The 15754-nt window shown below is 38.7% G+C and overlaps 1 protein-coding gene across 1 annotated transcript in view; it reads left to right on the top strand.

The window, feature by feature from the left end:
* Window positions 1–14890, top strand: part of LOC126189214 (argininosuccinate lyase) — a 63842-nt gene extending 48952 nt beyond the window's left edge. The window contains exons 9-13 of the mRNA XM_049930924.1: window positions 4466–4665; window positions 6618–6761; window positions 13680–13760; window positions 13873–13979; window positions 14534–14890. Of these exons, the coding sequence (XP_049786881.1) occupies window positions 4466–4665; window positions 6618–6761; window positions 13680–13760; window positions 13873–13979; window positions 14534–14714 (713 nt within the window). The 3' untranslated portion in view covers window positions 14715–14890. The remainder of the gene's footprint in view (window positions 1–4465; window positions 4666–6617; window positions 6762–13679; window positions 13761–13872; window positions 13980–14533) is intronic.
* Window positions 14891–15754: the final 864 nt, after the last annotated feature.

Here is a 15754-nt window from a genome sequence, read left to right as displayed (position 1 = left end):
ATCTACATCCTCTTCCATTTCCATAATATTGTCCCCAAGTACATCGCCCTTGTATAGACCCTCTATATACTCCTTCCACCTTTCTGCTTTCCCTTCTTTGCTTAGAACTGGGTTTCCATCTGAGCTCTTGTTATTCATACAAGTGGCTCTCTTTTCTCCAAAGGTCTTTTTAATTTTCCTGTAGGCAGTATCTATCTTACTCCTAGTGAGATAAGCCTCTACATCCTTACATTTGTCCTCTAGCCATCCCTGCTTAGCAATTTTGCACTTCCTGTTGATCTGATTTTTCAGACGTTTGTATTCCTTTTTGCCTGCTTCATTTACTGCATTTTTATATTTTCTCCTTTCATCAATTAAATTCAACATTTCTTCTGGTACCCAAGGATTTCTACTAGCCCTTGTCTTTTTACCTACTTGATCCTCTGGTGCCCTCACTACTTTATCCCTCAGAGCTACCCATTCTTCTTCTGCTGTATTTCTTTCCCCCATTCCTGTCAATTGTTCCCTTATGCTCTCTCTGAAACTCTGTACAACCTCTGGTTTAGTCAGTTTATCCAGGTCCCATCTCCTTAAATTTCCACATTTTTGCAGTTTCTTCAGTTTTAATCTACAGTCCATAACCAATAGATTGTGGTCAGAGTCCACATCTGCCCCTGGAAATGTCTTACAATTTGAAACCTGGTTCCTAAATCTCTGTCTTACCATTATATAATCTATCTGAAACTTGTCAGTATCTCCAGGCTTCTTCCATGTATACAACCTTCTTTTATGATTCTAGAATCAGGTGTTAGCTATGATTAAGTTATGCTCTGTGCAAAATTCTACCAGACTGCTTCCTCTTTCATTTCTTACCCCGCCAATCCATATTCACCTACTATGTTTCCTTCTCTCCCTTTTCCTACTCTCGAATTCCAGTCACCCATGACTATTAAATTTTCGTCTCCCTTAACTACCCGAAGAATTTCTTTTATCTCATCATACATTTCATCAATTTCTTCATCATCCGCAGGTCTAGTTGGCATATAAACTTGTACTACTGTAGTAGGCATGGGCTTCATGTCTATCTTGGCCACAATAATGTGTTCACTATGCTGTTTGTAGTAGCTTACCCGCACTCCTATTTTCCTATTCATTACGAGTTCAAGTTCTAAGGCCTCCGATTTTCTTTCTAATTAACTACTCACCCAAAATTGATGAAACTGGTGTTACTTCTCGACGTAATCGCCCTGCAGACGTACATATTTTTCACAACGCTGATGCCATCATACATTTCATCAATTTCTTCATCATCTGCAGGTCTAGTTGGCATATAAACTTGTACTACTGTAGTAGGCATGGGCTTCATGTCTATCTTGGCCACAATAATGTGTTCACTATGCTGTTTGTAGTAGCTTACCCGCACTCCTATTTTCCTATTCATTACGAGTTCAAGTTCTAAGGCCTCCGATTTTCTTTCTAATTAACTATTCACCCAAAATTGATGAAACTGGTGTTACTTCTCGACGTAATCGCCCTGCAGACGTACATATTTTTCACAACGCTGATGCCATGATTCCATGGCAGTGGCGAAGGCTTCTTTAGGAGTCTGTTTTGACCACTGGAAAATCGCTGAGGCAATAGCAGCACGGCTGGTGAATGTGCGGCCACGGAGAGTGTCTTTCATTGTTGGAAAAAGCCAAAAGTCACTAGGAGCCAGGTCAGGTGAGTAGGGAGCATGAGGAATCACTTCAAAGTTGTTATCATGAAGAAACTGTTGTGTAACATTAGCTCAATGTGCGGGTGCATTCATTGTCTTGGTGAAACAGCACACGGGCAGCCCTTCCCGGACGTTTTTGTTGCAGTGCAGGAAGGAATTTGTTCTTCAAAACATTTTCGTAGGATGCACCTGTTACCGTAGTGCCCTTTGGAACACAATGGGTAAGGATTACGCCCTCGCTGTCCCAGAACATGGACACCATCATGTTTTCAGCACTGGCGGTTACCCGAAATTTTTTTGGTGGCAGTGAATCTGTGTGCTTCCATTGAGCTGACTGGCACTTTGTTTCTGGATTGAAAAATGGCATCCATGTCTCATCCATTGTCACAACCAATGAAAAGAAAGTCCCATTCATGCTGTCATTGCGCGTCAACATTGCTTGGCAACATGCCACACGGGCAGCCATGTGGTCTTCCGTCAGCATTCGTGGCACCGACCTGGATGACACTTTTCGCATTTTCAGGTCATCATGCAGGATTGTGTGCACAGAACCCACAGAAATGCCAACTCTGGAGGCGATCTGTTCAACAGTCATTTGGCGATCCCCCAAAACAATTCTCTCCACTTTCTCAATCATGTCGTCAGACCGGCTTGTGCGAGCCCGAGGTTGTTTTGGTTTGTTGTCACATGATGTTCTGCCTTCATTAAACTGTTGCACCCACGAACGCACTTTTGACACATCCATAACTCCATCACCACATGTCTCCTTCAACTGTCGATGAATTTCAATTGGTTTCACACCATGCAAATTCAGAAAACGAATGATTGCACGCTGTTGAAGTAAGGAAAACGTCGCCATTTTAAGTATTTAAAACAGTTCTCATTCTCGCCGCTGGCAGTAAAATTCCATCTGCTGTATGGTGCTGCCATCTCTGGGACATATTGACAATGAATGTGGCCTCATTTTAAAACAATGCACATGTTTCTATCTCTTTCCAGTCCATAGAAAAAAAATCGGAGGCCTTAGAACTTGAATGCACCTTGTATTAAACCAACTCCTGGACTACCCCTATTTGATTTTGTATTTATAACCCTGTATTCACCTGATCAAAAGTCTTGTTCCTCCTGCCACCGAACTTCACTAATTCCCAGTATATCTAACTTTAACCTATCCATTTCCCTTTTTAAATTTTCTAACCTGCCCGATTAAGGGATCTGACATTCCACGCTCCGATCCATAGAACGCCAGTTTTCTTTCTCCTGATAACGACATCCTCTTGAGTAGTCCCCACCCAGAGATCCAAAAGGGGGACTATTTTATCTCTGCAATATTTTGCCCAAGAGGACGCCATCATCATTTAACCATACAGTATAGCTGCATGCTCTCGGGAAAAAATACGGCTGTAGTTTCCCCTTGCTTTCAGCCATGACAGTGTGATAGCACATATTTTTTTGTAACTGGGAATGTAGTTTGCAAACTTGTTGGTCATTTAACCATAATGGGCAACAAGAGATCTTAGACCCAAATTTTAACAAGGAAGAGGGCTTTGACAGCTAATGAGGTTACAACAGACAACCCACATGGTTGCAGTTGTTGTGAAATATGTCTGGGATGGTCAGAAAACTTTTAGTTTAGATTAAACTATGGAAAGTCCAGGTTGGAATATCAACAATTATGAAAAGGATAGATTCTACTCACTATAAACATGACACATTGGGTTGCAGATAGGCATAACAAAAAGACGGTTACACACTTATCTTTTGGCCACAGGATTGTTCATAAAAGAAAGGAAAACACACACATATTGACACAAGCTGGCACAATTTAGTCACACACGACCACTATCTTTGGCTGTCTAAAGTGAACACATAGCTGTCATCTTTATAGGGAGTAGCAATCTATCCTTTTCATAACCATTTCATCTAAATTATTTATTAACAAATACCTATTCACTTTCAACAGTTGTTTCCTGATGAAAGGCCTGAAATGTTGCACCAGCAACAGATACGTATACAACCATGAATAATATTGTTATCAATAGGTATCACACAGAATATGAATACATTTTTTATGAGTAAACACTGCATAACTTCATAAAGGTAACAGTGACATATTTTTGTCAATTCCATCAGCTTTCTGTTCAATGAACCTACTTCTACTTATCTTGCTCCTCTAGTAGAATAATCTCATTTTTCCCAATAACATAGCTGTTGTAATACTGTTCATAAAAATGGTAACTTGCACTGCATCTATTCATCTTCCTCCTGTCACACAATAATCTCATTTTTCTTAATAACATAGCAGTTATAATGATTTTCATAAAATTTTGTGGCTTGTATGGTTCCCTCTCCCTCTGAATTTCAGCCCTTTAACATTTTATTTGGCCTTGCTTTAAGATTTTAAGGTAGAAATTATTTTAGTGTCTTTTTGTTGTAGATATATGGGGATTCCTCAATGTAAAATTAAATTTTATTTGTTTTAAAAATATGAGCTGTCTGGTAGGTCACAGTTCTCATTCAGCCCACTGTATATGTTCCATCTGCTGACTACAAGAGCACTAGTGATTTTGAGTAATCAATTGTATGTAATAACATATTTGAAATATGGATAAAAGATTCTGCATAAAAGTTGCAACAGATACAAATACAAAAAAGGATGCAAATGACAGGTCTTTGAACCAAGAAAGTTTCTCATTTAATAAAAGAGGATATGAAGAAACAATAGTGATCTGGGATTAATATATTTCTCTTATTTTTCTTTTCAAACAGCTGAATTCTTATTCTGGTCAACATTAACAGCCATTCATCTAAGTCGTCTAGCTGAAGATCTCATAATATACAGCAGTGAAGAATTTGCATTTGTAAAATTAAGTGATGCCTATGCAACAGGGAGCAGTCTAATGCCACAGAAGAAGAATCCAGATAGCCTTGAACTCATTAGAGGGAAATCTGGATGCATTTTTGGACATGTGAGTAAAGTAATGTGGTATTAAAATTTGTTATATAGAGTCCTTGCCATTTGTTGAAAGTAAATGCTTGCAGTGAAGAAATTGTGCCTTTTAGTGGATAAATGCATATTGACAGTCTTGTTACTGACAGTTACAATTAATAAAAACCACTTTTAACTTTGGTGTAATTACATTTTTAATCAATTTTTAATATTGTGGAACCACTAGCGCTACTTATCATTTTGTAACATAAATGCGAATTATGTATTATCATAAAATGTGAACGTTTATGGCAAAACTGTTAAGTATATTAAAATACGAGTATTATGCACTATTACGCTACGATTTCTTAATGACTGTTCAATATTTATTTCTTTTTCCTTCCTACTTAGGTTCCTACTTTGATTCTATTTATTGTACGCTTTCTTTTGTCTTATCCTCGCCATATGACAATTCTATTTCCTTCAACAAATGGCTTTACTTCTCACTCTATGGTATAATCTTTGAGATGAAACTGACATAGTCCTTATTCATATGGCATGATAAATTTATGTGTCAGCACAAAAGAGCTTGTGAAACATGAAATAGCTTATTTTCTATGGATTTCCCACAGTATGCATTGTGAAGATAGATGGAATAAAACATCTGCATGTGATTTGCATTCAGACGGATACAGACCAAGTGTAATGGTCTTTTTGTCTCTGTTTTACTATGAAAAAACTTTTCCTAAGTGTTATTACCATGAAACCATACAAACAGTACTAACTTCTCATTGAAATATTTTAATAACATTAGCAGCATTTGAGCACTGAAATATATCAATAGGAAAAGGTGAAAATTTGCACAAGATCAGGACTTGAACCCAGATTTCCCACTTTACAAAAGCAGAAATAAACATATTTTGTTCACCACAACTGTATTAATTATGTAGCCTAAATAACCTGTCAATAAAACTGAACACCACTTTAAAACAGGAAGCTTGAATATCTGCATCTGCTCTTAGTCTATAAAAATATTTTTCTGACCAGGTTCCATGCAAATTGATTATTCAGAGGATAATTTTCACGATGCTGATTACAGCAATATGTTTAGTTTTATCAAAACATTATTAAATAAAAGCAGTGAATAATTGAACCTCTCATAACAGTGTGTGATGATAGATTCTGACTGAGCTATACAGTAGCTTTGAACATATAGACACCTACCATTAGAGCGCTAAGGCTTCAGACTTTACAGAAACATGTTTTAATTTTCCTGAAACTGATCAAGTCAGCAAATAATCAGTACTGAAGTACCAAAATGAAGTATGCAAAATAGTTGCTGCCTTCTGCACTGTTACACCAACTTAATTCCCAAATTTGCCACTATACTTTTGTTGTCTCAATTCAATGGCACACTTCATTAAGAAATTAAGTCACTAATTAAGAATTTGCATGATTCAATATAATTTTATATATGGCAGTTGCACTCATAAATAGTTAATACCCAGTGTAGAGATGCAAAATAGTTCTGTAACCTTTTCCAATTTACTAACGACTTATTATGTAAACCAAGTTATTGCTTGCACATACAACTCCAGTAAATTTCAACCTAATAGTTTTACAAACAAAGATGTAGTTTCTAAAATATCTCTATGCCAGGTTACAAATACTGCTCCCAACCCAAAAATTTGCAGTCCCTCTTGAATTAACACACAACCAAGAAGTACAGAACAAGTTTATGCTGGAGTCTACACATACTGAAAATTGTGTTGCAAATTATGGTAACTGGTTTCAGTTGTTGAAAGACTGTCTTCAGACAAATATGTAACTCTGAAATTAACAAAGCAGGCTATGAGTAATACAGTTATGCAACTTACACAGCATTACATAAGAAATATACTTATGAAAGAAAATACAACATGTATATACACATTGGTGATACATCTTATATGTTATAACTGCATATTCGTTGCTGGTCTGATACCATTTCAGTTTTCTGGTTTTATGATGGTCCTCAAAGGTCTGCCTTCAACCTATAATAAAGACCTCCAGGAAGACAAAAGAGCTATGTTTGAAACATATAACAATATGGAAATGATTTTAAAGATAACTAAGGGGATTGTGGAAACAATGGAGGTATGTAGCTATCATAACATTTGACTATTTTTTCTGTTAGTCTTATACTTACAGTATGATATAAGAACAGACTATTAACAAACTTTAACTTCCCTACTTTTTAAATAGAGAAAAATTTATACTACAAGTAAAAAAATATGCCACTCTCTATACCTTAGTCCAAAGTCAATTTTTAACTCCTTGCTACAAGATGTACTAACCCGTGTTTAATGTAATTATATTGATCAAAATCAATGTAACATGGTAGCAACTGAAACTACAATAAGTAATATTAATGACTCGTAATGCTTTGCTTTATCCAGGAACTGCCAGATGCACACCTACCATAACCACAGACATCAGTAGTAGAATATATATTGAGTTAAAAATGCAACACTGACCTAAAACTGGATTAGTATGATTAAATAAAGGACAGAAATGACAGGGACAAAAAAGGAAATTAATTTATAAAGTTCTGAAACAGAATTGCTGGGCAGAGGGTAGAGGGTGATAGGACAAAGGAAGGGAAGACTGTTGGGTGGAGGGTGTGGAGACAGTGGGTCAACAGAGATGGAGGTCAGATGATTATGGGAATGAAGGAGATATTTGCACCAGAAAAGGTGGTGGTAGAGAGAAGGATCCACATGGCCCAATTTGTAAGGATCTACTGAAATTGAGCATTTTGAGCTCAGTTGCATTTTGTACCACAAGAGCTTTGTTCTTGGTCACAGGTCAGCTGTGGTCATTTATTCTGATGGAGTAGGATAAGCCTATGGCAGGACTGGTGTAGGAAGTACTGGGTGTGTGGATTGGGCAGGTCTTCCAACTGAATCTTCTACAGGTAGGCCTATATGACCCCTTTGGTGAGGGGTTGGGAATGGGAGTTGCATGAGATTGACTAGGATGTTTAGTAGGGAGGGGGTGACGGAACACCACATTAGGCAAGAGGGGGATCTTGGAGAAGACATCCCTCAGCTGAGTGTCATCATAACTGCCATCTGCTTCACATCTCCTGTGCAGCAAGCTACGTAAATTTAAGTATTAACTGTGTTTTTCTTACCTGTCACTTCTTTTTCCGTGTGTTTTTGCTTTTAGGAAGCTTTTGTTTTCGAGTACTAGTAATAGTGTTCCATAGATTTCATGTTTGTTTTGAATACAGTCAGAGAGAGTCCCTTTAATCAGCTGTAGTGCCAGCACTGCCACTTTCATCATAACTGCCATCTGCTTCACATCTCCTGTGCAGCAAGCTATGCAAATTTAAATATTAACTGTGTTTTTCTTACCTGTCACTTCTATTTCCATGCGTTTTTGTTTTAGGAAGCTTTAATTTTTGAGTACTAGCAATAATGTTCCATAGATTTCATGTTTGTTTTGAATACAATCCAGAACAGTTAGTGCTTATTTTCACTGTTTCCAACAAGAAGTGTCTAGTAACCACAGTTTAGTCAGCTATCAGCCGCCTTAAGTGAATTAGCAGTCTAGTTAAAATTGATTACTTAACTCTCTATAGTAAATTGTTGATTTCTTCGGATGGACAGGATGTGTGACTGCTGTGTACAGACGCAGGAGGAGCTGGCCACTGTTCGTGAACAGCTGAACGTGCTGAAGGCCGCGGTCAGCTGTCTTCAGGCTGCTGCCTCCGAGTGTAGCGGCAGTGGGGAGTCTAGTGTGTCACATGGTACACCCTAGATGTTACATGCTTCACCCATGGTCCCTGCTGTTGAGACATCTTTGCAAGTACCAGGCACAGTTGGGGCACCCTCTCCCCAAAGGGAGTGGTGGGTTCAACGGCGTTCGTGTCACATGAGATGGAGGGTCAGTATGGAGGCTGGCTGTGTGGCATTGCCCACTCTGCCTGTGAGTGGACATGTGGCCGCTCCTTCAGCAAGGTCCAAGCAGGCACACGGAGGGAGGGATTTATTAGTGATTGGGAGCTCCAATGTTAGGCGGGTGATGGAGCCCCTGTGGGAAACAGCAGAAAGGTCGGGGAAGAAGGCCAGTGTTCACTCTGTCTGCTTGCCGGGGGGTCTCATCTGAGATGTGGAGGAGGCCTTGCTGGTGGTGATACAGAGTACTGGGTGCACATGACTGCAAATTGTTGCTCATGTTGGTACCAATGACTCCTGCCATCTGGGTTCAGAGGTCATCTTCAGTTCATATGGGGGGTTGGTGGAGTTGGTGAAGGTGAAGAGCCTTGCTCATGGGGTGGAATCTGAGCTAACTATTTGTAGGGTCGTTCCCAGAACTGATCGCGGTCCTCTGGTTTGGAGCCGAGTGGAAGGCTTAAATCAGAGGCTCAGATGATTCTGCGGAGATCTGGGGCATAAATTTCTCGCCCTCTGCTATCGGGTGCAGAAATGTAGGGCCCCGCTGAATAGGTCAGGTGTGCACCACATGCAGGAAGTGGTTACAAGAGTAGCAGAGTACTCGTGGAGCGCACATGTGGGTTTTTTATGTTAGAGAATTCCCTCCCTAGGCCCGACAAGATGACTCCTGAGACGCTACAAGATAGCAGTAGGCAAAATGCAACGGGGAATGACAATATTAATGTGGTAATAATAAACTGCAGGAGCATCTATAGAAGAGTTCCAGAACTGCTTTCATTAATAAACGGTTATAATGCCCACGTAGTACTAGGGACGGAAAGTTGGCTGAAACCAGATGTAAACAGTAATGAAATTCTAAACTCAGATTGGAATGTATACTGCAGAGAAAGGCTGGACAGTGAAGGGGGAGGCGTGTTTATAGTGATAAAAAGTGCAATAGTATCGAAGGAAATTGACGGAGATCCGAAATGTGAAATAATTTGGGTGAAGGTCACGGTTAAAGCAGGTTCAAGCATGGTAATTGGATGTCTCTACAGACCCCTGTCTCAGCAGCTGTTGTGGCAGAGCACCTGAAGGAAAATGTGGAAAATATTTTGAGTAGATTTCCTGACCATGTTATAGTTTTGGGTGGAGATTTTAATTTACCAGATATAGACTGGGAGACTCAAACGTTATAATGGGTGGCAGGACAAAGAATCCAGTGAATTTTTTTTAAGTGCATTATCTGAAAACTACCTTGAGCAGTTAAACAGAGAACCAACTCTTGGCGATAACATATTAGACCTCCTGGTGACAAACAGACCCGAACTATTTGAAACAGTTAACGCTGATCAGGGAATCAGCGATCATAAAGCGGTTATAGCATCGGTGATTTCAGCCATAAATAGAAATATTAAAAAAGGTAGCAAGATTTTTCTGTCTAGCAAAAGTGACAAAAAGCAGATTTCAGAGTACTTGACAGCTCAACACAAGAGTTTTATCTCAAGTACAGATAGTGTTGAGGATCAGTGGACAAAGTTCAGAACCATCATACAATATGCATTAGGTGAGTATGTGCCAAGCAAGATTGTAAGAGATGGAAAAGAGCCACTGTGGTGCAACAACTGAGTTAGGAAACTGCTACAGAAGCAAAGGGGACTTCACAGCAAACATAAACATAGCCAAAGCCTTGCAGACAAACAAAAATTACAACAAGCGAAATGTAGTGTGAGGAGGGCTATGCGAGAGGTGTTCAATGAATTCCAAAGTAAAGTTCTATGTACTGACTTGGCATGTCAAAGTGGCAAGTGGATCAAAACAAAATGTCCAGACATTCTGTGACCAAAATGGTACTGAAACAGAGGATGACAGACTAAAGGCTGAAATACTAAATGTCTTTTTCCAAAGCTGTTTCACAGAGGAAGACTGCACTGTAGTTCCTTCTCTAGATTGTCACACAGATGACAAAATGGTAGATATCGAAATAGATGACAGAGAGATAGAAAAACAATTAAAATCGCTCAAAAGAGGAAAGGCCGATGGACCTGATGGGATACCAGTTCGACTTTACACAGAGTACGTGAAGGAACTTGCCCCGCTTCTTGCAGCAGTGTACTGTAGGTCTCTAGAAGAGCATAGTATTCCAAAAGATTGGAAAAGGGCACAGGTCATCGCCATTTTCAAGAAGGTACGTCGAACAGATGTGAAGAACTATAGACCTATATCTCTAACGTTGATCTGTTGTAGAATTTTGGAACACGTATTACGTTTGAGTATAATGACTTTTCTGGAGACTCTACTTTGTAGGAATAAGCATGGGTTTCAAAAAAGACAATCATGTGAAAACCAGCTCACGCTATTCGTCCATGAGATTCAGTGGGCCATAGACACGGGTTCCCAGGTGGATGCCGTGTTTCTTGACTTCTGCAAGATGTTTGATACAGTTCCCCACAGTTGTTTAATGAACAAAGTAAGAGCATATGGACTTTCAGACCAATTGCGTAATTGGACTGAAGAGATCCTATATATCAGAACGCAGCATGTCATTCTCAATGGAGAGAAGTCTTCCGAAGTAAGAGTGATTTCAGGTGTGCTGCAGTGGAGTCATAGACTGTTGCTATTCACAATATATATAAATGACATTGTGGATAGCATCGGAAGTTCACTGAGGCTTTTCGTGGATGATGCTGTAGTATATCGAGAGGTTGTAACAATGGAAAATTGTACTGAAATGCAGGAGAATCTGTAACAAATTGATGCATGGTGCAGGGAATGGCAACTGAATCTCAATGTAGACAAGTGTAATATGCTGTGAATACACAGAATGAAAGATCCTTTATCATTTAGCCACAATATAGCAGGTCAGCAACTGGAGGCAGTTAATTCCATAAATTACCTGGGAGTAGGCATAAGGAGTGATGGAGTGATTTAAAATGGAATGAACATATAAAATTAATCATCAGTAAAGCAGATGCCAGACTGCGGAAATGCAGTCTGAAAACAAAGGAAGTAGGTTACAGTACACTTGTTTACCCACTGCTTGAATACTGCTCACTGGTGTGGGATCCGTACCAGATAGGGTTGATAGAAGAGATAGGGAAGACCCAACGGAGAGCAGCATGCTTAGTTACAGGATCTTTTAGTAATTGTGAAAGTGTTATGGAGATGAGAGATAAACTCCATTGGAATACTCTGCAAGAGAGATGCTCAGTAGCTCAGTATGGGCTTTTGTTGAAGTTTTGAGGACATACCTTCACCGAGGAGTCAAGCAGTATATTGCTCCCCCCTACGTATATCTCGCAAAGAGGCCATGAGGATAAAATCAGAGAGATTAGAGCCCACACAGAGGCATACTGACAATCTTTCTTTCCACGAACAATATGAGATTGGAATAGAAGGGAGAACCGATAGAGGTACTCAAGGTACCCTCCGCCACACACTGTCAGGTGGCTTGCGAAGTGTGGATGTAGATGCAGATGCAGATGTAGATTTCAGGGTATGATAGTCAAAGCCCTCGCAGAGGATATGGTACAGTTTTTTCAGTCCAGGGTGATACTGAGTCATGAGGGGAGTGATCCTTTGGGACTGATTCTTGAGGGTTGGCAGGATTAGAGTATGTGAGGATAGGGTGCAGAAAATCTGTTTCCAGACTAGATTTTGTGTTAGTGCCTGTCTGTGAAGGCCCTTGTGAGACTTTAATCATATTGGGCAAGGGAGTTCTCAACACTACAGATACACTGACCATGTGGGGATAGGCTGTAAGGAAGGGATTTTTTGGTTGGGAAGGGATGGTAGCTATTGAAACCGAGGTACTCTTGGTGGCTAGTGTGTTTAATATGTACATAGTTTTGTATGCAGCCATCAGAGAGATTGGGGTCAATGTCCAGGAAGGTGGCATTTGGGATGAGGAGGAGCAGGTGAAGTGGATGGGAGAAAATGTGTTGACATTGTGAAGGAATGAGGATAAGGCATCTTGGTCCTGAGTCTAGATCATGAAGATATCATCAGTGAACCTGATCCAGACAAAAACTTTGGTGTTTTGAGAGGCTAGGAAGGTTTCCTCTATACAGCCCATAAAAAGACTGATATAGTGAAAAACATGAACCATATCCTTTGTAATGGCTTTGATTATCATCATGCCCTGAAATGATGAACATTCTATCCTATACTCTTCCCAACCATCCTGAAGTGGTTTTCCATTATCCAATGGCTGCTTCACAACCTCGACCATGTGGATCCTTCCCTACACCACCAGCAGATGGGACTTGCAATATATCCTTCACTCTCACAGCCCTCCTGGCCTCAATTTCTAATCACTGCCTCCCAATTCACATCTCCACATTACTTCAGAGTGCGCAGCTCCCCACTGTCTTCCACACCCGTGCATCCATTCCTTGCCAGCAAAACAGGTACCTTCCTCTGAGGTTCTAGCTATCCAACCCCAATCCCTCTTCCTGCTTCCAACCACTCTCCTCTTCTCCCACACCCATCCAACAAAACCCCACCACTTTTTGGTGAATGGTCACCTGTACTCCTAAAGTGGTCACATTCTGCCAGAACTTCCTTACAATTGTAATTACACAAAAATTGCTGTTTTTAGTATCTGACATACATACATTATTTACATATAATATAAAGAATCATCAAGATGTGCAACTGTATTTTTTCACTTGTTTTTAATGATACGAAAATAGTGTAATGTGTGGTACATTAACAGCAGTTTTTATGCCACTTATAGCTTTAGCTGGTATCACTAGAAAACAAACAGATGAAGCACCAATAGTTTATTTAAAAACTGCATGAAATAACAAAGCAGTAATTGCAGTGAGCTATGCTTGCTCCTATTGCTCCAGAAAAATAAATAAACTGTTTGATTTGTATTATTATTATTGACAGAAAAAACTGGGTATATTGTTGCACCAATTGCTTAACTTTTTTTACATTTATGTAATATTTACTTACCAACAGCAGGTATTTTGGTAAGACAATTTATCAATTTTTTTATAGGCTTTCACAGTTTTGTTGCCCTTTGAACCCCATGTCACTTGTCTTTGATAAAAATGAAACAGAATTATATCATCACTGATAAAAGAGTAGAAAATGGGAAGCTATATATAAATGTTATAAATTACAGGTAAATAAAGAAGTCTGCCTGTCAGCTCTAACACCAAACCTTCTGGCCACTGACGTTGCATATTACCTAGTGCGGAAAGGGGTAAGACTACCAGTAGCTGCTAAAAAAAGTTACCTTGGAATTAAAAACCTATTCTCAATCTTCAAATTATAATTTTGTCTTACATGGCTTACTGAGTTGATGTGCCTAATAGGTTCCTTTCCGTGAAGCACATCATATCGTTGGTGAAGTTGTTGCCACAGCTGAAAAACAGAAGAAACAGATAACAGATCTCACCGTAAATGAACTTCAGCTGATCAGGTATGTAAAATGTGCAAGTTCACATATTAACAGATGAGTGATCAGTTGGGCTCTCACTCTGACATGTATTAGGATCCTCTAAAACTTCCTTCTGATTTCCTCTACTTTCTGCCTATTATCTTCTCTTCTTCTTATCAATGCGTCTTTGAAATATTTCCGTAATCATCTCTCCTCAGCTTTTTGCATCCAGGCTTTCCCTCAGTAGTAAGCATTGTATTTCAGCTCAATTTTTCATACTGCAGTTTCGAAACAGAAGTTCAATCTAAATGTAGTAAATGCATATTAGAAAATCACTTTCATTATGTATTTATTACTTATGATATTTACTTAATCTAAAGGAAGATGACTTAATAGTCACTTCCAATATGAAAAATGTGCCCTACAGAAATGGATGTACTATTTCCACTTGACCATCAGATTTAAATATAAACCTCATATTCTAAAATTCTGTTTTACTTTATTTCTCTATAATTAATGGGTGCTTGTTCTTCAAAATGTGACATATATTTCAGTATTCTAAAGCCTATTATTTACATCTGAATACCATGTTACAGCTCTAAATTTAGTGATGATATTGAGAAGATATGGGATTACGCTAACAGTGTTGAACAATACAGAAGCACTGGTGGAACCTGCAGTGACAGCATTCTGCTTCAAATTAGAACATTGAAAGAATGGGTAGAGAAGGAAAAACAGCAGTTTTCTAAAATGGAGATGCCTGTTTCTTCAAACTAAGGCATTGCCAGTATAAACCATCACTGACATAAATTTGTGAGCCATAATTATAAAATACATCATTAAAAAGTATATTGTATTACTATTTTTAAGGTCCCATGTACACTTTTCTTTTGTGTTAATCTGAATGATATATTACGTATTTAATAAGTGAACAAATGAGAATAAAAATACAATCAGTTCACATATAACAGAAACCTGTCTTCACTATGTTGCATTCAACAGCATTTGTCACTGCCTTCTGAAGTGACAAGATTTGTATGTGAATGCTGATGTAGTGAAAGTACTGAAAGTTCTGATGAAAACAAAACGCTAATATAGATCAATATGATGCCAGTTACAAGTTGCATCCTGATATGACATGCACAGAGGAAAAGAACATAATAACATATCAAATGGGGCTTTGTTTCTCATCTTTGTACTAGATAGAGATATTCATCATGTATTAGACAACATTAACACATTCACTGAAGGTATATGGTGGGATTTGCTTCTCTGAAAATTTTATGGTGTTCTGAGTCATTACTAAGACTGTTGTATGAGATTTTTATTCTACGGAGATTACAGAGTTATGTCCTATTGAATAACATCCTATGAATGTTGTACATTCAGAAAAAAATGTTGTTTAGTGTTGCAGTCCCATCTAAACGTCGAGAAAGAATCGATATTCATATTAAACTGCAAGTGCGTAAAACTGATACAACAACTGACACATTTCTTGCCCATCTTTCTTCACGTAGTTTAGTACTCCAGTGTTATTAGGCATTAAATTAATCCATCTCAATCTAAAGACTCCTACAAAACCCATCACAGTAACTTAATGACCAACCTTGACCAAAACTGAATGACAAAGAGCATCAATCTTTGCACAACTAATATATGATAGAAAAGCTTCACATTACATTTATTCACTTACGAGGGTTGTCATTAACATCCATTCATAAATTTGAAACAGCATTAATATAACAGATAAAAATGATCTCCACTACTCATTATTTAATGTTACTCTATCTGGTACAGCAGAGAGTAAATTAAAATAC

Source organism: Schistocerca cancellata, chromosome 1 (assembly GCF_023864275.1).
Source record: "Schistocerca cancellata isolate TAMUIC-IGC-003103 chromosome 1, iqSchCanc2.1, whole genome shotgun sequence".
Lineage (NCBI taxonomy): Eukaryota > Metazoa > Arthropoda > Insecta > Orthoptera > Acrididae > Schistocerca > Schistocerca cancellata.
The sequence above is the reverse complement of the archived record's forward strand: the minus strand, read 5'-3'. Positions and strand labels throughout refer to the sequence as shown.